Source organism: Ylistrum balloti, unplaced genomic scaffold (assembly GCF_031769215.1).
Source record: "Ylistrum balloti isolate Yb309-2 unplaced genomic scaffold, AGI_CSIRO_Ybal_v1 Utg369830, whole genome shotgun sequence".
Classification (NCBI taxonomy): Eukaryota; Metazoa; Mollusca; class Bivalvia; order Pectinida; family Pectinidae; genus Ylistrum; species Ylistrum balloti.
The window spans coordinates 5,430-31,137 of NW_026781993.1; the positions used below are offsets into that span (position 1 = coordinate 5,430).

The 25,708-nt window shown below is 34.8% G+C and overlaps 2 protein-coding genes across 2 annotated transcripts; one reads left to right on the forward strand and one right to left on the reverse strand.

The window, feature by feature from the left end:
• Positions 1–1,949: 1,949 nt before the first annotated feature.
• Positions 1,950–10,624, reverse strand: LOC132545166 (uncharacterized). The gene is made up of 4 exons (XM_060208841.1): positions 10,406–10,624; positions 8,708–8,874; positions 4,729–4,952; positions 1,950–3,614 (listed from the first exon to the last, which is right to left on the reverse strand). Exons 1-4 carry the CDS (start codon positions 10,575–10,577, stop codon positions 3,533–3,535), a joined length of 645 nt encoding a protein of 214 aa, XP_060064824.1. The 5' UTR covers positions 10,578–10,624; the 3' UTR covers positions 1,950–3,532.
• Positions 10,625–19,840: 9,216 nt separating this feature from the next.
• On the forward strand, positions 19,841–20,646 carry LOC132545161 (hybrid signal transduction histidine kinase L-like). Its single transcript, XM_060208838.1, has 2 exons — positions 19,841–20,025; positions 20,397–20,646. Exons 1-2 carry the CDS (start codon positions 19,841–19,843, stop codon positions 20,644–20,646), a joined length of 435 nt encoding a protein of 144 aa, XP_060064821.1.
• The last annotated feature ends 5,062 nt before the right edge of the window (positions 20,647–25,708 follow it).

A 25,708-nucleotide genomic window follows, 5' to 3' on the forward strand; every position in this document is an offset into this window, starting at 1 on the left:
CATGATACTTCAAGGAAGATAGGCATGTAAAAACATTTAATGTAATTACTTACACTTTTATCTATCTGAAATGCTGTGTATACCTTATCTACTTTCCTGAACTACAAATATAATTATAATAAGTAAGGACTATTACTTTTCAATACATTCGAAATAAAGAAGTAGGTATAAAGTCCTTTCGATTTGTTTAAATCCTCATATTGATAGCATAGTAATTGCAACATCTTGGATATTTCAAAGGTTTTATTTAGTCAACTTTATCATAGAGCTATTTATCATTTGGCTTGTTGGCGATAAATATATGGTTGTGTGTATTTTGTTTATTTTGATTTGTTCACATTTTTGTCGTCAAATATGAAATAAGGATTAAAGAAGATATAAAATTGCTTAAAATTAAGAAAAATAGCCTCTGGTTCTCTTAATTTAGTAATTTTTGCATTCCAAAGTGTAGCAGTATGGGGAAAGTAATGAAGCTTAGCGGTTATTTGTGAACATTTTTCAATACGTTAAGCCTCTCAGTACTTTCAGTACTTTGATTATTATTATTATTAATGCATTAGTGAAGGCCGATTTCAGTGATACTCCTGGACTTGTTTCAGTTCACCTTAATTAAACTTCTGAACTCAAGTCAATAGGCTCATTATCATCATGATTAAACATAATATGTAAATCTCTACATTTGTTTTCGAAATGCATAGTTTTGTCCTGAATTTTCGTAAAACAGTCGAATTTCAAGTAGCGAGGTATTGCTTAAGCAGACGGCGGGAGTGTTTTGGCAGGGCTGTTTGTTTTGATGCTCTCTACGAGATGTCTAGCCACAACACCAGTTTGTATTACATTAAAAAAGGGAGAGTCTACTTTAATGTCCAACGTTAAACAATATAGCTGTTGTTCCGGGGGCTTGGCCGGTGGGGAAAAGAGGAAGACGGATCGTCTTGTCAGTGTCAGCATCCGACTCTAGTCACGTGACGGATAATTTGGCGGGAACAAAGGTGCCTTGTCATAAATACATGTGCAGCATATATGTGTATTTCAGACGTAAGATCAAGCTGTAGAGTCTTGTCAATGCATCATTTACTCAATGTTATGATATATTCTTGAAGTACGAACTTCATATTTCATAATAGTACATGTATAGACTCGTAGCGTAATGGAAATTTGTGCTTACCTGAAGCGACATTAAACTTTCATTTTTATAATGATTCTTTATTTAAAACTTATATCAGAAAGGAGTGCGCACAAATATACAAACGTGGGGAAATCGCTTCCCCACAAAGTATAGAATATGAGAAAGATCTGGTCACTCAGAATGTCAAAAAAACGTTTATTGTGATCACACGGTGCCTGGTAATGTGTATCAAGGTTACCTTAGCATGTAAGAAATCTTACATTATGCAGTAATAAGAATATGGTATTACTGAATGATCAATGCACGGGCATTACCTGGAAGTCTACATTCACATGTATGGTCACGGGCCGAATATTGTCTGGCAGTCTGGTTTGAGATCATGTGGTCACTTGGCGGGCGTTGCACGTCTCGGAAGCACGAGTGGTCACTGGCATATCTGGCTTCGCGTTGAGAGCTTTTCTGCACATGGCAGCATGTTTTCCGTATCACAGGTTGAAGTCATGTTGTTTTAAGTAACAAAATATTCACGATAAAACAGATGCTAAAATTTTATAGCTACTCGCCTCATCTATCAAAAACAAATCTCAGTGTACTTTTAAATGTCTCGCTTTTAAAATATGGAGACATTTTATCAGAAAGTATTGCACATTTATTGTTGTTTTACGATGCATGTTTGCAGAAGGGTTCCTCACCCAAGACACAATTAAAAATCGCTGCTTAAACTATGACTGGAAGTGGTACAGTATCCTCTGAATTAGGGATGACAGAGTTGTCTCCCTTGAATACTTCATGTTGTCGCTTCATAGAAGACACATAAATATTCCGATGACAATGTTTTATTTCTGTATCAGTAAAAGTACACATATATACAACGAATATATTGACCTTCAAAATCCCCTGAAATACTGGCTTTCTTGATTTACATAACATCTCATTAAATCTTTCCACGTATTGCGGAAAACATTGTAAATATATACACACACATATATATCTAAACAATATATCTATATTTACACTTTGTCAAAAGATATTCTTTTGTGCGTTTGAGTTGAATGGTGAAAAAAATACAAAAATACATGTAAAAAAGATAGGACAATATTCGAACCATGATTACATACAACATGAACACATAAAAAGTGTATCATTTTAACCTATATTTTTCATAAATAAACGTAAACAAATTTGTGCGTACACATCAGTTACAAGTGATTTCTCTGTTTACAGTGTCGAGGTATACATCCTCACACTTAAATATAACATACATACAGTATATATACAAATAAGCAGACAAAACATGCGAATAAAATCTGTGTTTTCACTTCATGCCCACCATTACCGAACGGACTACGCTCTGCAGGGTCACAGATTGCCCCCCAACCCGTTTGATATGTTGTGGCTGAAATTGAAAGCTCGAGTGAAAACAAGCCAACTCTCCCAAAGTGCACCCTACTTTAGCAGGATCAAGGTAGGACAAAGTATTCAGAAGACATTGTGAAAAAGAAGCCATGGATCTGTGAGGAGGCGATAGATTCCACGTTGGTGAATTTTGCGAGATTTGCTGTCTGAATATAGATATGTACAAGACTATCCTCATAACGATATGTAAAATATTTGTGCATGTAGTAGAAGAATTCGGAGAAATTGCTTATTTACAAAAATCACATTTCGAGTATCAATTATCAGTTGTCGATGAGGCATAAAACGCTTACTCTTCTGGAACACTTGGTCATTATGCTTTTTCGGCGGTCTTATTGTAAATATTTGTCTTCAAAGTTGCTTTCTAATAAAAATCACATTTCGAGTATAAATTATCTAAATGGTGATATGATACGAAAATGAAACAACAAGAAAAACAATCAATACAAAATAACAACATAGTGAAGTCTATCTGTATTTCTTTTAGCCTGTTATCACTATATATACCCCAGTTACAGTTCTTTGCACAATGTCTGGTTTATTGATATTCAATTTTTTTCCCCACGTTTTTGAAAAAAAAGTTGACCTTATTTTCATTATCACCATTAAAGAGCGAAAATGAAATTAAAATTGGAAATAGAAAATAAGCTCTGATACTTTGACTGATCAGAACGGAAGGAAACTGTTTGTAATAAACCTGCTGATGAGAATTTACATGATGGCTGGTGTTTGACCTAATTATAAACATTATTATACATTTTACAAGATATTTACAACAGGTTTGACCCGTATAAATCTGCACCTATTTTTTGTCAAACAATGTCCATGTACAGAAAAACACATAGTCATTGACCATTCATGGAGCGCACTCTTCTGTCCGATGACCAATAAGTCAGGTTTTTAATGCACACTCCACATTTGTATATATAACACACCGCCAACACAAGACAGTGTTCCTTCACTAGCTTGTCCTCTCATTGTAGCTGATCATTTATGTATTGGAGACACCGGTACGACCTGGTCAGTTATTTCACAAGTTTGTCTGAGTTCACTCATTTCCTCATTAGCTCTGAAACAGGAAACCTCATGTTTATCAATATACTGACTATCAAAATTCCTCCTCTATGAAGTGTGGAGGATTGAAATGACCTGTAAATATTACGACATCTAAGAAAAAACAAATGAGCGGATGGAAATGAAAAAAAAGCTACATTTGAACAGAAACAAAATTCCAAATTGACTACCACCCTCAAAAACTTAAATTATTTTATATCTAGTTTGGTTAAAGAATTTAAAGAGAGATGTGTAAAGATACTGCAGACGTACTTAATTTAGCATAATCAGATCTGAGTTCATCATCACATTTCGGCAGATCAGTGCAATAATGAATTCACGCCCCAATGATAATTGCTCAATACAAATCATATACAGACCATGCTAAAATAAGATTACAGCTCAAAGATGTCCGATTACAGTATTGGGAACTGACTATATTTCTTCCAAGATGAGACAAAGAAAAATATTAAAAAATCTATTGAACGAAAAAAATTGATATAAGCAACGATATGTCATTATACATACCAGTCAACTGAGATAATTTGAGACGGTCAAGCAGTGTAGTGATGGCATGAAAGTCTTTTGAACTAAGTTTATTTTGAGAATAGAATTAACACCAGCCTTATCATTTCATTGTTCAAAATTTCGAGATCACGGCAATGACTGCGAAATAGTTCACAACTTAAGAAGTGAAAAGTGTAAGAGAAAACAGGACGAATCATCATGTTTTGTGTAGCTTTGTAACACGTTCTACAATTTTTGTAAACATAAATACACTGACGTAACGTGCAAATTTTCATTGATTTTAAATCTTATTTTTTCGTAAGTTTGATATTTGATATGTAAGCACTTTAATAAATAATGAAACTGACTACATTTTATTGAGAGTAATAGATACTGCAGCGTCAAGTAATAATTTAAACTACATTCTACAGCTGTTTCATCCTTTTAGGATTCCTGAATGATATTACATCAAACAGTTCTTTATTTCGTCCTTTTAGGACTCGTCAGTGATGATACTAACCTTATATATTAACCTTGATATTAAGATTAATGAATACTGATAAAATGAAATGACGTATTAAAGTGGCCTTAAAACAAAGGGCCAATAATAGGAAATATCCTACCTTATCATTTCATGCATATTCCTGATGTCATACAACCGGAAAAATGCAAACTGATTGGTCTCGAACATATCGCAAAAGGACAGTTCAGAGTTCCCCAGGTAGCAATTGGATACAGCGTTCATCATTATCCGTTTACTGACCGCACAACTGACCGTGTTCTGGACATACAGAGAAAGCATGATCCGTGTAAGACAAAGGTGGGCAGACCTAATCCACTGCTGGCCCTGAAATGTAGAGATTATCATTTCATTACACCAACATTTACATGGCGGATGTTGTCGATGAAGCATAGAACGCTTACTCATCCGGAACACCTTGTCCTTGTGTTTTTTTCAGCGGTCTTATTGTAAATATTTATCTTCAAAGATCAACCTTTGAACTGAGATTCTACTGACATATCTATTCCTTGCGTGATAAAAGTGAGAAAAATGTTGTTATATTTAGTTGATCGAACACTCGCCTTTATTAAATGTTAAAACTCTTCCATGGGGACATGCTGATGACTATCAAACAAGGCAAAAAGCTAAAAAGATACAGAATCATTATCAGCTGTGTTCATCATACATAGAATATTTAAATAAAAATGAGATCTGCACAAACTAATTTTTCACACTTCTGATACTTGTGTACACGAACGGTAAATATTCACTTTAAATTTTAGAGTTGCTGCACCTCCCCATCTGGTGCTGGACATTGAAAATCGTTGTGGAAAAAGGCTTTAATAAAGACTATCACTAGACATTGATGACGTTTTATGGCCGTACCATAGAGGCTCATCTCTACCACAAAAGAGGCTATTATCTCCACAAAACACCTGCTCTCGTATGTTACATTATTCTGTTTTTCAATATTGAAGATTTTGTGACTCTTCCAGGACGAGAAGTTAAAGCTGTGGAGAACTGTGTTTCCTTTTTCATATTTTGTTATGATCCCTCTCCCAAATTTTGTGTATAATAATTCCATTATTCGTATGTCTACCGTTATATCGATTGAAAGTCTTCATCTAGCTAACGCATATCTAGATATCTCAACTGAACATTGTCGTTTGTAAAATTTATCCAATATACATGTAATTCACTCGACCACGTGCAATAAACAGGATTTAGCTAAGGTAGGTGTCGAGCGTGGTAATTGCAATAATTGGCACTGACCAAATAATTATTTTCTCTTGCAACGCATGGTTCTGACATGCATAAATATGTTTCTTCAAAGATGTTCTAATTTTCCTTTGCAATCTTTCCTAATACATCAATAATTATGCAGATCATCACTAAATTTAGTCTTTATGATTGAGTTTTGATTGTCAATACCCATTTGTCTTACATATCATGATGTCTTTAGTGCAAAACACAATTATCGTTCTTTTTAAATCTAATCCAGTTTTTAAGTATTCATGCTTTACTACATGTTACCATGATAATGGAAATATTACCAGACTCTTAATTAGATGTATTGTGACAAATCTTGGTAATCTTTTACAAAATCGTAACGACATTTTCAACATCAAATGTCTATAGTTCAGATATAGTGATTAAAATTCTACCAACCTACATATCAAACACTGATAGTATGGTTTTGGTATTAGAACATATTCACACAAACGCCAATGTAAAGCTAGGCTCGCAATGATAAAATTATAATAGGGAATATCATTCATTTTTAATTTTCATGGGAGTTGTCATGAAGTAAATTGCTCGAAAAAAAATGATAAAGAAAATTGTTTAAATACACGAAATCTGATTATTTCATACTTATGATACACATTTTTATTGTGTTGTATTTTTTAACGCAACCTCATTTACACTATATATGCTTATCTGAAAACCACAGGCAACATTTTTAAGATGATGTACAAGTAATTAGTGAAATTAGCAGATATGTAAGGTTATATGTACATCATTTGCGGGCACCCTTGTGGCCTTAATCACAGGGCTGGGCATCCGGAGGGCTTGACACGGGAAGTGTTTCGGTAAAGATATATAAGTCCGTCCATCTACACAGCTCTACCCTGTTTTACAATGTACAATTGTGAAGTGGCACTTGGTATAAAATACAATAAATGTGACAGAAACGCGGTGGTATATTACTAAAAATAAGTAACAATATAAAAATGATTGCCTGTACATTGGTCGCATGACCGCTTTTAATATGATGACGTAATATTGATTCGTAGTTAAAAGTGAACTGTTTTTATATTTGATATATTTTGAATTCTTTTTATATAATATGAGTTATGTAAGTAAATATGAAAACAATGGCCATGAATTATAGTTAACTATAGTATATGTTTATCTTTTTTCGTTTCTTAAAGTTTAAAACAATGTCTATTCAAACTAAAATCATAGAAAATGTCTTAAACTTCTTTTTCAGTATTTATTGTATTCATTTTTGTTTGTTTGTTTGTTTTTGTTGTGTTTTTCACTGATGAGTTCTAGAAGGATGAAACAGGTGATGCAGTTTAACTCATTGTTTGGTTGGCTCTACTGTATCTTATCTAAATTGATATTAAATTGTGCTTTTGTGTCTTTTTTTTAATCAATGAGGATGTTTCGAAGATTTCAATACAGAAAAGCAGTTCATCTGCATTCAGTTTTATTTAAAACTTGACAACTCTATGACTGTATTGTTATCAAAACATAGAGGAACAGCACTTACGAAATCTTGAAAAAAACAATTACATCAGGACAATGAAAGACTTGTAGAAAAACAATAGGAATGAAAATACAAGATGTATAAATAGATCAAAATGACCCAAATGCGTCAGATTTTAACATCAAATGATAAAAGACAGTGAGGGATTAGATAGACATTGGCTATTTATAGTTTGAATTTGATGTTTAGCAGTAATGTTTTATTCCCATTTTTAACAATTTCCAGTGTGTATATTTGTTTGACTTGGAAATGTAGTATATACACTTAAGTGTTTGTTATATATGTGTTTGGTATAATATTATATATATATATATACATGCGTTTTTGTTCATTCTCTCTATTAAACCGATTTGTATCAAATTATCCAATTTCCTAGAATTCAGATATATCAAATTGAAGGGTACGTACATACCCCATTCATTTCCCTTCGGTATTCTCACTTATACTAACACAAAGGAATTCCAAGGGGAAAATGTAAGCTTGTAAAAACAGTTGTATTAGATCTCCAGCATACACGTATAGGTCAATAAATATGTAGTAATTACTTATGTAGCTCGCTTTAGGATTTATTACCTAACAGTGTAGCACTGATGTGTATCCATTGTGGATATATATACAAATATTTTGTTTGTTTAGTAGGTACTTGAACTTATTGTACAATTATATTGTTCCATTGATTGTGTTGCTATCATCTAAATGCCAGTTTCTATCAATAAGACGTTATTCTTGAGTAACACGAAAATGATACAGGGCATTTCGCCATTGAAATGTCATTACCAATCCTATCTTTTATATTTCACCATTTTCAACAAAATGTTCAGTAGATATATTTGGTAACCTAGTGTTCTATCACCTATGATATGATAATTCTTAGATGGTTTTAATTTTGCATGTAAGAATTAAAACACTGAGCAAAACTTCCAGCAAATCCCATATGAAGTGAAAACAGATTTAAGATTTTTTAATGCATAACCGGGACAAAATCAGACGGGGACAGCCATTTTAGTTGACCATTTTTAATTCAAGACGTAAAATCATTATGACATCAAATCGAATCCTCGTTGACGCATTAATGACTCACGTTTCAGGTAATTTTGCATAATTGACATATGTGCAGAAATATAACACGTGAGAAATTCACTTAATACAATTAAGAGTCGCAGTATGTAGACACTGTTATCCTACTGATTCTAGCAAATACAAAAAGTGTAATGTCGGATTCATCACATAGTTTTCAGAATGGTAGTCTTGGAGGTACATTTGTTGTAGATTACGGCATTCAAACCTTATCACAGTCTACCGAAACATTTACTCTGGCATGGCTTACCTGCACGTCAAAATTTCTGTAATTATTAGGATTGAAGAACCTCCTACAGAAATTACGTTCTGGATTGGCTGCGAAGCCACATCTTCTACAAGGGAATCGTGCTTCATAACAGTCAAAAAAGTCACACGATCCTTCCTCTGCCTTCCGCTCACACTCTAGGTCTCGATCTAAAAGTACAGGAACAGAAAGAATGGATCGTGGCACAGAAACCCTGACTTGCTAGTAAGAAAGCAGATGGTATGCTAACTCTAACAATTAATTATGTTCCATGTTTGTGTAATTGAGCCTACTGTGCGACACTTTATGAAGAAAATTTTGAAAATCATCCTTATATTCCATTTCATTCATTAAAAGACAATGTCCCAACTCAATAACACAATTATATATACCTATGATGGAGGATTAATGAAAGAACCGTTGTATAAATTGAAATAAAAAAACTCTTAAAAAATAATTTCTTTATTGATATTTTCACATTGCAGTATGAAAACTCTTAATCATGACAGAAAAAAACAATAATTCATAATAAAAAGTGATTATTTCATATTTCATATTTTTACACGACAAAATTGCTGACATTGGTGCTTGAGAATGTTTAAAGAAAATGACAAATATCTTTCTGGATTATCAAAAACTGCCATGTAAAATTTTTGATGCATGGAATGCAATTTTCCAAAAAAGCAAACAGAGGAAATTGCTATGACACATTGATAACACTATAATTTTGTGTATCGTTTTAACAGTCATACCAACACACAAAGATATTGACCATGTATTCTGAAGCGCCGTAACTTTAAAACACACTCCCAGGTCTTAGTTTTTCTCTCTAACCTATGAATGAACCACATCTGTTAGTTTACCTGTTGGTGCCATTGTTGCATACCTTATTCTCGTTTGAGAAAATATTACTTACTTGGATTGACCAAGATTTTTATATCAAGTGTCATTGATAAAACAGAAAATACTTTTTCGTCCGAAACATCTGGTCTTATTCTCCTTGTACTTTTTTCAGGAGCCTCAGTGTAAATTTTATTTTGTTTATATTTTGCCCTAGTTTTTCTAAATTTAGCTTACAAATTGTTTTGACATATTGGTTTTTTTCTTTTTGTTCTCTGAAACTGACGTGATGTTATAATTTTAACACAGTTCAATACTTACAGCGGTTCATGTTAATGAAACTGGCAACACGTCAATGAATAAGAATAAAGATGAAACAAAATTTATTTCGCATCTATACCAGAATGCTAAGGAACAACAGTCCTTGTGTACACACCACATGTATACGATTTTTACAAACATTTCAATGACTTTTGTCAGAAAAAATCTAAGTCACACCTTGTAACATATAAATGTGATTTCGAACAAAAAATATCTAAATGTTTATCATTGCAGTCGATTATTCACTGAATGAAGTTATTCATTCACAACATTTTGACATCAATATGTATTTTTTTCCGCAAAAAATACTTGGCACCTGTCCAATTAATTTGTATGACAAAATGTTTCAACAAAATTAAGTTATATTTAGTAAAATACCGTTGCCAAGTATTTATCGCCTTTAAAAATTTGCATGATTCCGAAGATAATCAGTATGTTTAATGGAAAATTTCCTTCTTCGCTTGCTATTTTAGTGTATTTATCAAGTGTTGTCACACACCAGTACAATCCTACTTGGTAGTACTTATGTTATATACCTACCTCTGACCGGTAAAGCAGCCTCGTTAGTACATCTGAGGTAATTTGAAAAGCCTCTAATCCCAAGTGCAATTTTGAACAGCAAAATAAAACACAAACACACTGCACAATATTTCATGTTTTTCGAAAGACATGGAAGATCTTCATTGAAATACCTTGCAGAAACAAAGCACATTTGTTGAGAAACATTAAAGATATATCAATTTGTGTAGAAAGAGTGTTGATTTCTTCTAACAATAAGCGGATGTGATCACTCTTACATACGTCACTGGTTTTTGTTAACTTGTATGTACATACTAGCGTATGTGATGACGCTCTAATCTAGCAATTCTTATCATCATGTATCCAAATCATGAAAAGCAACTTTCAGTTGACATAATTAACAATGCGTTATCTTCATATAATGATATATATTTATCATGTAAAAGGCCCATTTATTCAATTAGTTCGCTCATTTACCTTACATCATCTTTCATTGGTTGCCCACTCTTAAATCGATTGTGATGTCATAATATTGACGATGACGTAACATCGTGAATTGAAACCCGTCTCGAAATTTCATAAAAAATCTCACATGAAATGAAAACTACAAATTAATTCAAGATCCTATTTATCTTTAGATTGTGTGTGTTCTTTGCAGAGAATAACGAGTTTTATTAAAGTTTGATCGGATAAAACGTGTTTACCAATAGCTGCAGACACACTTGACTTGATGGAGTATTGCTCTCATTGTCCGGCATGTTGAATCTTGTTAAAATTAGCATATCTGGATTTTACGTCCCTGCAAGCGCAACTAATTAAAACTTCATTAAAAGAAAATACCAACGTGTTTACATTATTATAATCCAAACTCCAATTCAATACAACAATATGAACATGAAATATGAACACAAGAAAGATTTGCACGGAAACTTCTGCCTATGTGTTCGGGAAAAGTAGGAGTCTTCTGCTTCATGGACGACACCCGCCATGTAAAATTTGGTCAATCCAAGAAAGTCAAGTAATTTTCTCCAACGAGAAAAAAGGTTTATAACAACGGAAGCAATAGGCAAACTAACGAGCATCAAACACGTCCAGCTTCATATTGCATGAATGGAATAAAAATAGTTTTCAATAAGATCCCGATGGCGACCAGCAGCAGCTAGGGACGTCTTCAACAAGGTGATGAGACAGTCGTGATGATGTACATACAGTTCCTACATCATTATATTTATACAAACCTGTATTTAAGTACAATTCAACTACATGTATGTATACCAGGAACTGTTGTATTACTATATATATATATATGTATATATAATACTTACAATTTAGAATTGTCCTTGAACGTTTTACTTCCTGACAGCGATGATAAAAGTTATGTAGAGCAGTTTGTTTTTGTTACAACAGTTACAGGATACTGTAACACGAATGTTAGAAATACTTAATACTTTCACTTCCGGAATGAAACATTAAAGTTCACAACATTTGTAATATTTACGCGATATCAATATTTAATAGGAAATAAGGATATAAGATAATAAAATTTCCTGTTCAGCAGATTAATCATTATTTTTGTGGATCTTGTAAAAGTGAATAATGTTTCTGCTTTTTGATACATCTTTAACTTGATCTATGGTACTTTTTCATGTTTTATTTTTATCGTGTTTTGTTATAAAAATTCCCAATACTTCAATTAGATTTTAATCTGATTAAGATACAGTTAATGAACACCACGTAACGGAGATCTAACCGTTAAGGGGTCACGCTCAAGTGGATTTTATACTGTTCTATGTATCTATAATAGCATTGTTTATCACCCAACCTGTAGAACATTCAGTTGTAAAGTTTCGATGACTACTCTGTCTTCCTTATCAAACAAATAACCAGTATAAAGTGAAGTAGCAATGACGTATATAGTGTACGAGATAGCGAGGAATCGACCATTCGGCTGTATTATAATCCTTGGTACACTAAGGTAGAAGATAATGTGACGAGATGATAACAATGTACTGTGGTCGATTGTTAACTTACATGGTAACTCTTCCTTTGGAGAGTCCAAGCTTTTCTTCTATATACTGTAGTTATGACATATCTCCTGCCGATTTAGAGTTTTTAATTGATTTATTGATTTTTTACTCTTCTTATAGAATTGTTCATAAGGATATTTTCGCACTGTAGTGAAATCTGCTGGGCTACTACAATTTCTGGGGTTTTTTAAAGTTGTTTTCATGTTCTTTTTAATGTGTCTTAAGTTAACAATATCTAGTGTATTGGAAGGCGATGCTGTGACAGCATTATAGCTTCAAACGTTCTATCGTCTTTTCAAAGAAAGAACAAAAGTTAAGAGAGGTTTTTTACCATTAAACAGTAAGTGATACGATGATTGCAATGTTCGTTACCAAGATATTAGTTCCACCTGAACTGTAAATGCTACATCTTTTTTCTTTTCTTTGTTTTGTTATATTTGATTAATAATTTACTTATTTCGTTTAACTTAAACTTATATTGTAAATATATTGATGTTAAAAACAAGACCAATAATGCACAATATCACGTACTAATCATTGTATCTATATTTTCAATTTTCTTGTTGTTTTCTTGGTTATATATTTCCTTTTCCATCTATCATTTCTGAAATTATTTCATTTTTCGATTTTCCATTTTTTGCGGTTTTACCAAAAGCTGGAACCAATGAAGAAAGGATATATTTTTCGTGTGATGTATAAGACAAACAACAAGTTTCTGTACCACTTTTATTTCCAAGGTTTCAATTTCTCCGGTTAATTTTCTTCATGAAGCAAGAAAATAGGAGCCCACTTAAATTACAACCTATACACTAACTGTTACCATCGTCCACAACATACCGAATTCTTTCTAGGATCATTTAATACTCAAAACCGCAAATGGACCATCCGTCCTCTTATCAAGATAGCAAATGTTAAACACATACAAATAACAATACAAAATGTTATGAAAACAGCAGTTACGATTGCCCTTCCGGATCACCTAATCTTATCCTCCTTGCCTTTTTCAGTAGTCTCGATGTTATTTTTTCTATAATTGTTCCAGGTTGCAACGAACTTAAATTTTGATTTAAGATTCTGTTGACATGTTGCTATTTTCATATGTGTTCTCGTAAATTACTTGATGATGTTAAACACATCCTTCAGTGCACTGAACCGTTTTATGATTAAGGGGTGCAAGGATTTAACAGCCAATCAGAATTAAGAGTATATAGCTTCCTTTTAGCAAGTGTTAGTTCCTGGGTTTTTTAATTCTCATCGTCGATAGTGGTGATTATTGAAGGATGATAAAAACGCATTTCATCTCTCAAAAGACTACTGTACAAGTTTTTCTGTCAGTTTTTATATCTTACAGCTTTCACGATAATTTTTATATCTAGTGTACATCGAATCAATTGTGACAGGTAAAACCCGTAGGTTGAGATAACAGGAATATTGCTAGCTAGAGTGGAAAGTACATCGAAAAAGTCACGCTTATCATATACCTTACTGGGAAATATCCTTGTCTGTTTCTTTGTATGTTAAGATCGTGGTAATTCTCATGAATATATAGGATGAACATGATTGATGAATTTTTTTTTGCTGTTTAAAGACCAGAAATCACCAAAGTATCTAAAAGCGAATAAAAAAAGCTAATCGGTCTAGAAAGGAAGACACTAGTTCCAATTGATATGTCAGAAATCTGTTGGAATATCTCCTCAACAAATGAATAATGAATATGTTCAACCAGTGTCTTATCTCATAGAATCGATTTAAAAAAGATCATATGAAATGAGGAAACAACAAAAAGGGCAACACTGGAATTAGCGCCTAGTATATGTATTAATCTTAACAGATGAACGGACTGAGAATTGACTGATATTGAGAAAGAAAATGATGTATCGTACTTAGCGTAAGATGTACAGAAAATAACCGAACTTCAAGGGTTTGGTTTATATTGTTTAACGTCGTATCAAAAGCTAAGGTAAATTAAGGACGTCCTCCTGATGTATGTGAGGAGTGTTAGTCAGGCTTAATGTTGTTTAACGTCCTGTCAACAGCTATGATCTTTTAAAGACGGTCTCCTCCAGGTACATACAAGGAATGTCCATGTGTTAAATGTGTTTGTTTTTGGTAGTCTGCGATATATCCGTGTAACCTTCCTCATCATGTTAATGAACCAATCTCCAAGGTACAGACTTATCTGATATCTACATATATTTACATACGTCATGCGAGAAGTTATACGACTTCTGTTTACATTGTCCGCATTCATATTATCGGGAATTTGATTTTCCGTTCAAATTGTCCACTTCCGCATGTAGCTACTGACCATATCCGTCCAGTTTCCTTTCATTCATCCCCTCCAATATCCAGTGTATCAGAACTCTAGACATATAGTCTAGCATCTGTTTAAAATGGATTCCCGCGTAATTTCTCATTGTTTCTCTTACAAATCGTAATATTCATGTCTAGTAAATGTAGACGAAACAATGATGACTCGGGTCAAGGGGTCATGGGGTCATGATGGAACGTAAAGTTTAGGGAAGATAGGACATACACTCCAGGTTACTTCACATTTGACATTGGTAGAAGCACATAGCTTAAATAAATCAGAAATGGTAGCATATAAATTGAATAATTAAGAGATGGAGGCATATAACTTGAATAATTAAGAGATGGAAGCATATAACTTGAATAATTAAGAGATGGAAGCATATAACTTGAATTATTAAGAGAAAGTGCAATTCATGAAGTATTTAAGACGGAAAGATGCTGAAAAATAAGTATGATATTACCGGAATCAGTCTAATGTGGTTTTAAGACGAGACCTGAAAGATTCTTTTAACTTGTGTAAATGTTTCTACAACACTTGAAATTTTCTCGAGAGGTTTTGACATATTTCAATGTCTTAGATATAATCAAGTGACATTTAGAGAAGGGATTAGTGATTCCTTCTACACAAATATACAGAAAATACAATATCCTACAGGCGGGTTAATGTACATCAGTTTGTCCACGTGATGTTATCTAGCGTTAGACGCAACTTTGAATACGATAACGCTGGAAACAGCCTTTATTATATATATATATTTCATCTAATGTTGTATGTTCTTCTACATGGGATTGTCGCAGGAGGTTCCGAGGTGGTGTATGCATGGTTCGATGATTTCAATTCGGAGGAGGAAAAGGGATGTGTGGTCGTACTGAGCTGTTACGGTTGTGTCCTTGGTCATGACACTTGACATTGATTGCTTTCAATAGTTTGCGACGGACTTCCCGCATGGTGGTCATTGAGGTTTAATATAACTACCTGCTTCTTAAAGCTGTTGGCGGGGCCATTTGTACCCAACAAACCATGCTCTAATTTTAAACAATATACGTTTTGCGTGCTCATATTGGTCGATCTTAACGAATAGTTTAGAAAGTAACAACTTTACATTGTCCTTCTGGAGAATGATATCGAGATTCGATTGTCCATTCAAACTGACCACAACTATACGCTATTACTGATCATATCCGTCTGTAGTTTCCGCCCATTCACCAGCGAGCCTGTTTTTGTGCGTGTTTACATTGTCAATTGTGTCAAGTGTTTCAATGTTACCGGGTTACTGACCTCAACCAGACACACACTACATATTATGTACTATACTCTCCTAATGTTCTCGAGTTCAGCGATGAATTTTAACACATCTTATTCAGCAATAGATATATGTTTTGAAAACCATTACCGACATTTACTTTCTGTGTGAATGTTGCATAATTTTGATAATTTCATGCATAGTAAGGTTAGTGTTGTCATATTGAGATTGTTGACGTCATTATAATGGCCATGTGACTAAATGATGTTACAGGGTGTATGGCATCAAGGGCAATGAGGGAAAGGGGGTGGGTTGAAATATTTTACCTTACGACATAAATATGCAAACATCTGACTGTCCGTGATCTCAGATTCCTACGAAACACATTTATGCAATTTATAAAAGATTTCACTTGAAAATTAACTTCATTAACGATATGACAAAGCATCCGTATTTTTCATCTCATTATCAAACGAATTTCAAATACATGTTAGATGTATGTTAACCCCTTAGACTGATATTAATTTGTTAGGTCTTGCGACGAGATGAAAACGAGAAAACTACTAGAGTTGCCTCCCCTATAACGTGTTAGAATAGAGTCGCGCGATTCGATAATAGAGCTTGCTTAAACAGTTAGGATACATACAAATACTTCATTTTATGGATATCATGATCGTACATACATCACATGTTGGTATGCAGCGACTTAATCTGATCGAATATTTAATTTAGATGACGTAGATGAAAGTGTTGGCTTCCTGTAGGATTGTTAAATCAATATTGGCGTCACAAGGGGTCAAACGGTACACCTAACGTGCTTTAAACCGATATCAGGAAACAGGATGGATTTGAATACAGCGATATAGCCATATAATACAGAAAAATAAATCCGCAGCTAAATTTAAACAGACTAATTCAGATTTTAGAATGCAACTTTTTAAAAGTTCTCTTTACTTTATATTTGATACATATGTAGGAAACTGAACGGTTTAATATTCAACATCCGGCCATAGACGATAAACACGTGCTCAACCACAGGCCACCAACGTGTACGTCAAAGGATTTGTTTTACTAGGTTATTGGACTCTTCGATAGTCAGGGTCATTTTGAGATGGGTTTGATTAAAATGTGTGTTTTTTAATCTCTGAAACTTTGTTTGTTTCTTTACAGAAATAAATTGCCCATTCAATAGTCAGGGCCATTTTGAGGCGGTGTCTATGTAGTGGTCAGTAGCTACCTCATTGAAACACATACGAGAGGCCCTACGCATGCCATTCAGAGCAATAAGGATAACGTATCTAGTCCGATTACAAATCCACAAAACCAGTAAAATAATGAGTACTGTAATAAAGAACGCAGTCGCTGTTACATTACACGATAACGCACACGTGTCTAATTTGTATACATTGAGCGTAAGTTTGTTTTGTGTTTAAACGTTCTACTTTCATTGTCGAAAGCGAAACAAAGCTAATGGTTTATGATAGGATAAGGTCATTTGTTATTAGATGCAAAAAAATACATTCTACATTTGATTTAGTTTGTGTAACCTTGAAAAATCAGGAATCTATTTCAGTGCAAATAATCGATATCTTATGATCAGTTTTATTATCAACAAATACACTGTTTCATATTGATTGTTCCCGAAAATATGTCATTAAAATATTTCAACGAAATCAAAATTCTGTTTTCTATGGCAACATAACAGAGTTTACAAACTTGTCTCCTAGCGTTGCTGCTTCACAGTTAAAACTCTAAACACAGAAAAAAAGAAGAAAAAGACCAGTAAGATAATTACAACACAATTAACAGTATTCATCGTAAACACATTTTCTTTGATCGAAGAGCTACAATGTTCTCTAAGTTTAATTCTTCAATGGCATTTTTAAAGATTAGTCTTTTACAACCCACAGCGTCAAATATTTCCTGTTAAATGCAGCAGTTAATGGCTGAAAGGTTTGTACACGGTAAATGTTCAAAGAGGGAAATATCCTTCCTCGGGTTCAGACAGACATGGAGCCAGTATAGACTTTATATATCGTAAGATTAAAAACGGTAAATTGAAAGTTAAACCCGATAGAAAGCCTTGAACCATACAAAGTACTGAACACTTCAATCAATACTGGGCCAGTTATTTCTGTCTCAGTGCATCTATAGGAAACTAAATCAAGAACGTTCGCTCTTTTATCGTCCTAGATTTCTCTGATAGTGTAACAATTAAATTTTACGAAAATTAAATTTCTTTGCAATCACACGCAATTTTACCATTGGTACATCTCTGTCATGGAATTGGTTTTCATAGTCGATATTGTCCCGTACCGTAACCATTCAGAGTCCAGCTGATACATTCCTCTTCGTAAAAACAAAAAATCAATTATTTCGGAATCGATCGGAAAAAAGAAGCAAACAAAAGCAAAAATAAAAACAAACAAAGAATCGGACGCACTTGTTGCAGTATGAGTCCTTATAAACCCCTGCTGAGACAATACTCTTCCAGCTGCTTTATTCAAACCCAATGGTTTCGTTCTTAGACCATGTTCGATGTCTTTATAAAATATGTATTTCAACAACGAATGGTGTTGTAGTAAAAGCCGACTTTGAAGTAAGAACAGTTTTCCAAATTTCTGTGTTCTCTCCTTTATAATGTCGGTCAGGAGTTGATCAGGAAACCATCATCATATATAGTAGGAAGAGATGGGAGGCCTCTGACATGGACCATTGCTGAATCTGGGGATTTCATTTGATAACAGTGAAGAAGTCTTATTTGATTCCCCGACACAAATACCGAAAATTACTACATTTTGAATTAATTTCTTTCTCTCGTGCTTTCAGTTTTACAAGTTGGTTTCTGACGTTGATTCGTTTAATACTAACTATGTTCTAGAATTCTATGTTAACTACTTTACGTTGGTTTTGTAGTAAAGTAAATGTACATTCACTTTAACTGGGGGTTGGGGGATGGGCGTGGTGTATATTCATTTGCTTGAATTTGTTTAAATGAAAATTTTGTGAAGACCAAGCCACTGTTCTCTAACCCATATCTATTATTTTTCATTTGAATAAATAACAAACGATAACTAAATGCCACCGAACAGAATTCTTAGCGCCACATACGTACATGTCCTTGTCAATACTGTTGACATTGTCTGACTTAATGACACATGTAGCAACAATTAACCTTTCGAACTGTACATTTATTTTCTGACATACTCTCCTATATGGTGTATTTCTAGGGGTCCATTGCTATAGTTTGACCACACGTTGTCTGGGTGGAATATAACGTTAGGATCCCAATGTATTAAATTAAATACACTTCCATTTCCTTAGTTTTTCTATTCTCCGCTAGACTTAAATTTGGCAATACAAGCGCACTCTAGCAGAAAAAAGGCAGGCAATCCAGTCCACACTTTCTATAAATCCCCTTTGTCAGCACTCAAAACGTGAACAGTCTATACTTATCAACAGGTAGATATTATTTGTAACATCAAATGAGGTGACAAATATTGTGTAAGTGAAAATTGTGAAATTGTAAAATTTTGGCAATAAAATCATCAAAGATTCAGTTTTTGCGTGCAAATAACAGCAGTAAACAACAGCAAAACAGCAGTAAACAGCACTAAAGCATTGTCAAAATAGCAACAAACAGATGCAAAACAGTTGCAGAAAACAGCAAACAGCAGCAGACAACAGCAAACAGCAGCAGACAACAGCAAACTGCAACGGACAACAGCAAACAGCAGCAGACAATAGCAAACAACAGCAAAACAGCAAACAGCAGCAGACAACAGCAAACAGCAACAGACAATAGCAAACAGCAACAAAACAGCAAACAGCAGTAAACAGCACTAAAGCATTGTCAAAATAGCACCAAGCAGATGCAAAACAGCAGCAGACAGCATACAGCAGCAGACAACAGCAGACAACAGCAAACAGCAGCAGACAACAGCAAACAGCAGCAAAACAGAAGCAAAACAGCAGCAGACGATAGCAAACAGCAGCAGACAACAGCAAACAGCAACAAAACAGCAGCAAAACAGACGCAAAATAGCAGCAGACAACAGTAAACAGCAGCAGACAACAGCAAACAGCAACAGACAACAGCAAACAGCAGCAAAACAGCAGCAGACAACAGCAAACAGAAGCAAAACAGCAGCAGACAACAGCAAACAGAAGCAAAACAGCAGCAAAACAGCAAACAGCAACAGACAACAGCAAACAGCAGCAGACAACAGCAAACAGCAACAGACAACAGCAAACAGCAGCAGACAACAGCAAACAGCAACAGACAACAGCAAACAGAAGCAAAACAGCAGCAGACAACAGCAAACAGCAGTAAAACAGCAGCAGACAACAGCAAACAGCAGCAGACAACAGCAAACAGCAACAAAACAGCAAACAGCAGTAAACAGCACTAAAGCATTGTCAAAATAGCACCAAACAGATGCAAAACAGCAGCAGACAACAGCAGCAGACAACAGCAAACAGCAACAAAACAGCAAACAGCAGCAAAACAGAAGCAAAACAGCAGCAGACGATAGCAAATAGCAGCAGACAACAGCAAACACCAACAAAACAGCAAGGAAAACAGACGCAAAATAGCAGCAGACAACAGCAAACAGCAGCAGACAACAGCAAACAGAAGCAGACAACAGCAAACAGCAGCAAAACAACAGGCAAATAGCAGCAGACAGCAGATGTAAGATGTGAATATTTTTTAAAGATTTACCACAATGGTGGTCACTGCAGATAGATGTGATGTTGTGTCGTCAGATAAGATGATATAGTAATGATAAACATTTCACGATGAATGTATATATCGTATATAAAATATAGGTAACTAAACAAATAAATATGTGAGTTATTTCGTGATGATGATGATGATGATGATGATGATGATGATGATGATGATGATGCTAAAGACGAAAGATACAGCATCACTGACGGGTCCTAGATAACCAAAAACAGCTTTAGGATACAGTTAGATTCTTTATTCGGCTATTTGGTCTCAATGTGTTTGTATTGATATAAATGTAGACGATATTCCCTTGTGTGACATTTGACATTGCGAGGTTTACACCCTGCAGGTTGGAATTCCCTACCCAATCTATGTCCGCAACCCTGTTCGCCTTATATAATGTTTATGAAGGTAAATAACGGCACGGTTTAGACATATTGATTCCATTATCAAGAAACATACCAATTATATATCCTAAACAAATCAATTAATATCAATGAGAAGTGCAGGAGCTGTCATAACCGACAACCAAACTAACTGCTGTCATTTGATCGATGTTTCCTTTTAAAGCAGTTTGTGAAATGATGTGACGCCATGTTGTGAAATAATGCGCCCTCAAAAATGCGGGTAGAACAATACGGCCAATCAAAAACGATAACGATTGTACAGTGTGTTTAAAGTGCACGTGTACTTGCTTGAGAAGCCATAGTTTATCAGTCGTGAACAGACGGATGCTGAGGGATTCTGTCTGTTTAAAAATACAGCGATATTCGTTTTGACTGACATAATGTGAAATGTTTACATTGATAAGTGAATGAAATAATTATAATCAATTACAGCATTCTAACCTCCCAATTTCCGGTCACGTTGTGTCCGAGTATGCAGCTGAGGAGAGACGAAATTTGTTATGAAACAAAGGTTATCAGCTGCTGTAATCAGTTCCTTTTTGTGTTTGTTATTGACATAGATTATTTACAAGAGTTTCATAATCAGAAACAAGTTAGCTTTGTAATGACGACCTTACTACCTTGTATCGCCTTTCTATCTTTAACTCTCAGGTTTGTTTTAGCGTTGTTGTTATTAACCATTGTTCTGATTGATCATTGATTGGAAATATAAATATTAACACATTCAAGGAAAGAGCTTTGATCTATCTTTTATCAATACTTTGTAAACTTTTTATCAAATTGACAGCGAATTCGCATCATGCAAAATATTTTATTAAATGCCCCAGGTATTACTACACGAGTTTTCAATATTTGTTTTTATCTACCACTAAAAATCGAGGACGTTAACCCTTGATAAATCAGTGATAATATCTTATGGTTTGATTACCATGGTAATCGATCAAAGACATACATAATATCACGGGAAAACTCTGCATAGTAGTAAATATGTTAATTAATTGAGTAACATTTAAACATTTCGTCGTCACACGTGCGAGTGAACGGAAAGATATGTTTACTTTTACAACCTTGTACTGCATCCTAAATTTAGATCAGTTTGGCCTTTATTTTCAGGTGTAAATGTTTAAAAAAAAAACCAAACGGTCAAGTACATACTTTTCCATACGACAAAAACGTACACAGCGGCAGTAATAACACGTAATAACATCAACTCTTCGTCCATGTCTGTCCCAATTATGTTTTGTCAAATATGTTTCCAGCTGAGTGTGTCACCCAAGAATCAAATTCAGCTGTATTCTCAGTCACTGTATACGTTCATATCAAAGGAAATTGTGTTGTTACAAACCTAATACAGCGGGTATATATATTGTAAATGGTGACAATATAGATTAAAAGCTACGGAACATACTACAAAAAATGGCCAATACTGGTGGAATTCACAGAGAAAATCGATTTTAAATGTAAAGTGGCGAGCCTTAATGTGTCTGGCGTTTAGTTAGGGAGATAAATTCAGCTGTGTTACAGAGATAAAACTCTGCACTGACTTAGATATAAGACATAAAACACGAGCAGGAGCATGTCGGATTTGTTTTTTTGTACTTGTTTAATCGCTCACCGGGAATCAACGGGTGGGCGATAGGGGTTGGCAAAACTTTTTGTGCTGTCCTTCCGTATGTCTGTCTTTCAGTACCCCCGCTTCCTTGTTTGTGATCTTTCTATTAAATGGTAATTCATACTTGGGATATGGGTTCATCTTGGTAAGGCGTTGTGTCAAGTATCAAAACTTAGTCTGTCTAACTTGCATTTCGACCTTTGACCTACATCAAAGAAAAGTTTGTCCTGGTTCTAAATTCTACAATACTATTCATTGAAACTTCATACTTGTGACATGGGTTTATGTTGACCAGTCCATGGATCGTGTATCACACATCAAAACATGTCCATGTTATATTTCCTACAGTAGTAGCCACAAGAACTTCCTATTTGCGGTATATGTTCATCTAGGTGTGGCAGTTTGTCATGTGTCAAAGCAGGTCACGCTGGCCTACATTTTGACCTTTCGAACTTTATACTTTTCAGAAAAATGTCCTATCTCTATCTCCTACACTAATGGTCAATGAAACTTCTTATTTTAACATGGGTTCACTTACAATGCATTGACAAAGGATTTTACAGTCGACGAGGAATTGTGATTCGCCGAATTGTCTTTTTATTGTCAATCTTTATGAGCTAATATGTACTATTACAATAACGTGTGCGGTATTCACGAGAGCAAAAGCAAATTCACATCCTAGTTATTAAATGTATTTTCCCAATAAATGGATAAACATATAAAACAGTGACATTGTCTAGTGAAACATTAAGAAAGGAAAACAAACAAAGAAACAAACAAACAAAACACATGGTTTTTAATTAAATAAAATTAATATCATTTAGAGATATCGTGCTAGAAGAAGAACAATCTATCACAATGACTGTTTATGGTATTTTTCGGACAATAATTATGATGAACTACATTAACAACTTGAAGGATGTACAAAGAAAACGCATAAGAATATCACAAGGATCATCAGATACTAAATAGTCAAGTTGTAAATCAAACCGCATCATGTCCAGCCGTCTCGTTCTAATAGGATTTCGTCTGTGATTGTCAAAAATGAACTAGAAAATCATATTATAGAAATATAGTTCTACATATGTTAAATCTTTCTTGGAATAGTCCGGTACAATCACCGTCAAATACAATTTTTGAATACATTAAATCAATGAATCTGAATACCAAGATTCACATTCAACTAATCTTGTTTTAGCTATAGAGTTTATCAGAATACACAAATACAACGCGTATCTACGTACGAGAGTGTTGATTTAAGAAACCATACGAAAACATAACACCATGGGTAGAAGGCTGGGGTGTTGGTAAGGGACCGACTTCCCATGTTCTCATTTAAGAACGTGACATTATTACTTGGGTTACATGGCGGGTGTTGCCGATGAAGTAGAGAACACTTTCTCTATCAGAGCACCTGATTTATATTCTACCTTTTCATGGATCTCCTTGTAAATCGTTCTTTTGTCTATTGAATTTGAGTTTGGATTATGATTATGTTGACATGTTGTTATTTTCTTGATGTTTATTGTAGAATGTTCTGACATGCACACTATATAATCATGGGAATCATGCGGAGGTGGACTTAGCACCATGTGGAAGTAGAGCGGTAATCATTTGGAGGGGGACTTAGCACCATATGGAAGTGGAGTGGGAATCATGCGGAGGTGGACTTTGCACCATGTGGAAGTGGAGTGGGAATCATGCGGAGGTGGACTTAGCACCTTGTGGAAGTGGAGTGGGAATCATGCGGAGGGGGACTGAGCACCATGTGGAAGTGGAGTGGTAATCATGCGGAGGTGGACTTAGCACCATATGGAAGTGGAGTGGGAATCATGCGGAGGTGGACTTAGCAACATGTGGAAGTGGAGTGGGAATCATGCGGAGGGGGACTTAGCACCATGTGGAAGTGGAGTGGGAATCATGCGGAGGTGGACTTAGCACCTTGTGGAAGTGGAGTGGGAATCATGCGGAGGTGGACTTAGCACCATGTGGAAGTGGAGTGGGAATCATGCGGAGGGGGACTTAGCACCATGTGGAAGTGGAGTGGGAATCATGCGGAGGTGGACTTAGCACCTTGTGGAAGTGGAGTGGGAATCATGCGGAAGGGGACAGCACCCTGTGGAAGTGGAGTGGGAATCATGCGGAGGTGGACTTAGCACCTTCTGGAAGTGGAGTGGGAATCATGCGGAGGTGGACTTAGCACCATGTGGAAGTGGAGTGGGAATCATGCGGAGGTGGACTTAGCAACATGTGGAAATGGAGTGGGAATCATGCGGAGGGGGACTTAGCACCATGTGGAAGTGGAGTGGGAATCATGCGGAGGGGGACTTAGAACCTTGTGGAAGTAGAGCGGTAATCACGCGGAGGGGTACTTGACCCCATGTTGAATAGTCGTCGAAATTGTGAAGGTTTACATTTAAAAGATCATCTTTTGTATTTTAATGTACTATGGTTATATAACATGACGAAAAACAGAAGTTCAAGGTCAATGTCCTTTCTGCTGCACTCTCTGTTTACGTTATCTGTTTTAATCTCTCCAGACCAAAGTGTTGCTAATACAGCCGGTACATATTGACAACCAGTGTTGATGTCCCAGTGATATTGATTACTTGTTGCTGGATATTTACATCACTACACTGAACTGATTCATGTTTACAGTTTCTCAACGTAGTTCGACACCTTGGGGATGTAATATTGAAATATGACAGAAGTACGACATCCATTCCGACAAAAAACATTTTTATTTACAAAATAAAAGGCGGTCAGTGTAAGATTAAACATTTCTTTTTTAACCTTCGGTGTTTAAGCAAATTCTCATTGTTCATATTTTTTAATAAAGACATTTCAAACATGCCTCAGTTTTAAAAACTTAATTATAAGCTTAATTACAAAAAGTATAGTTGAACGCAATACATGTCTATTGAATTGTCTTTAAACGTCATATAGTATTTTCATGAACATACTGTTGTTATTAGTTTTCGGTTTTTTA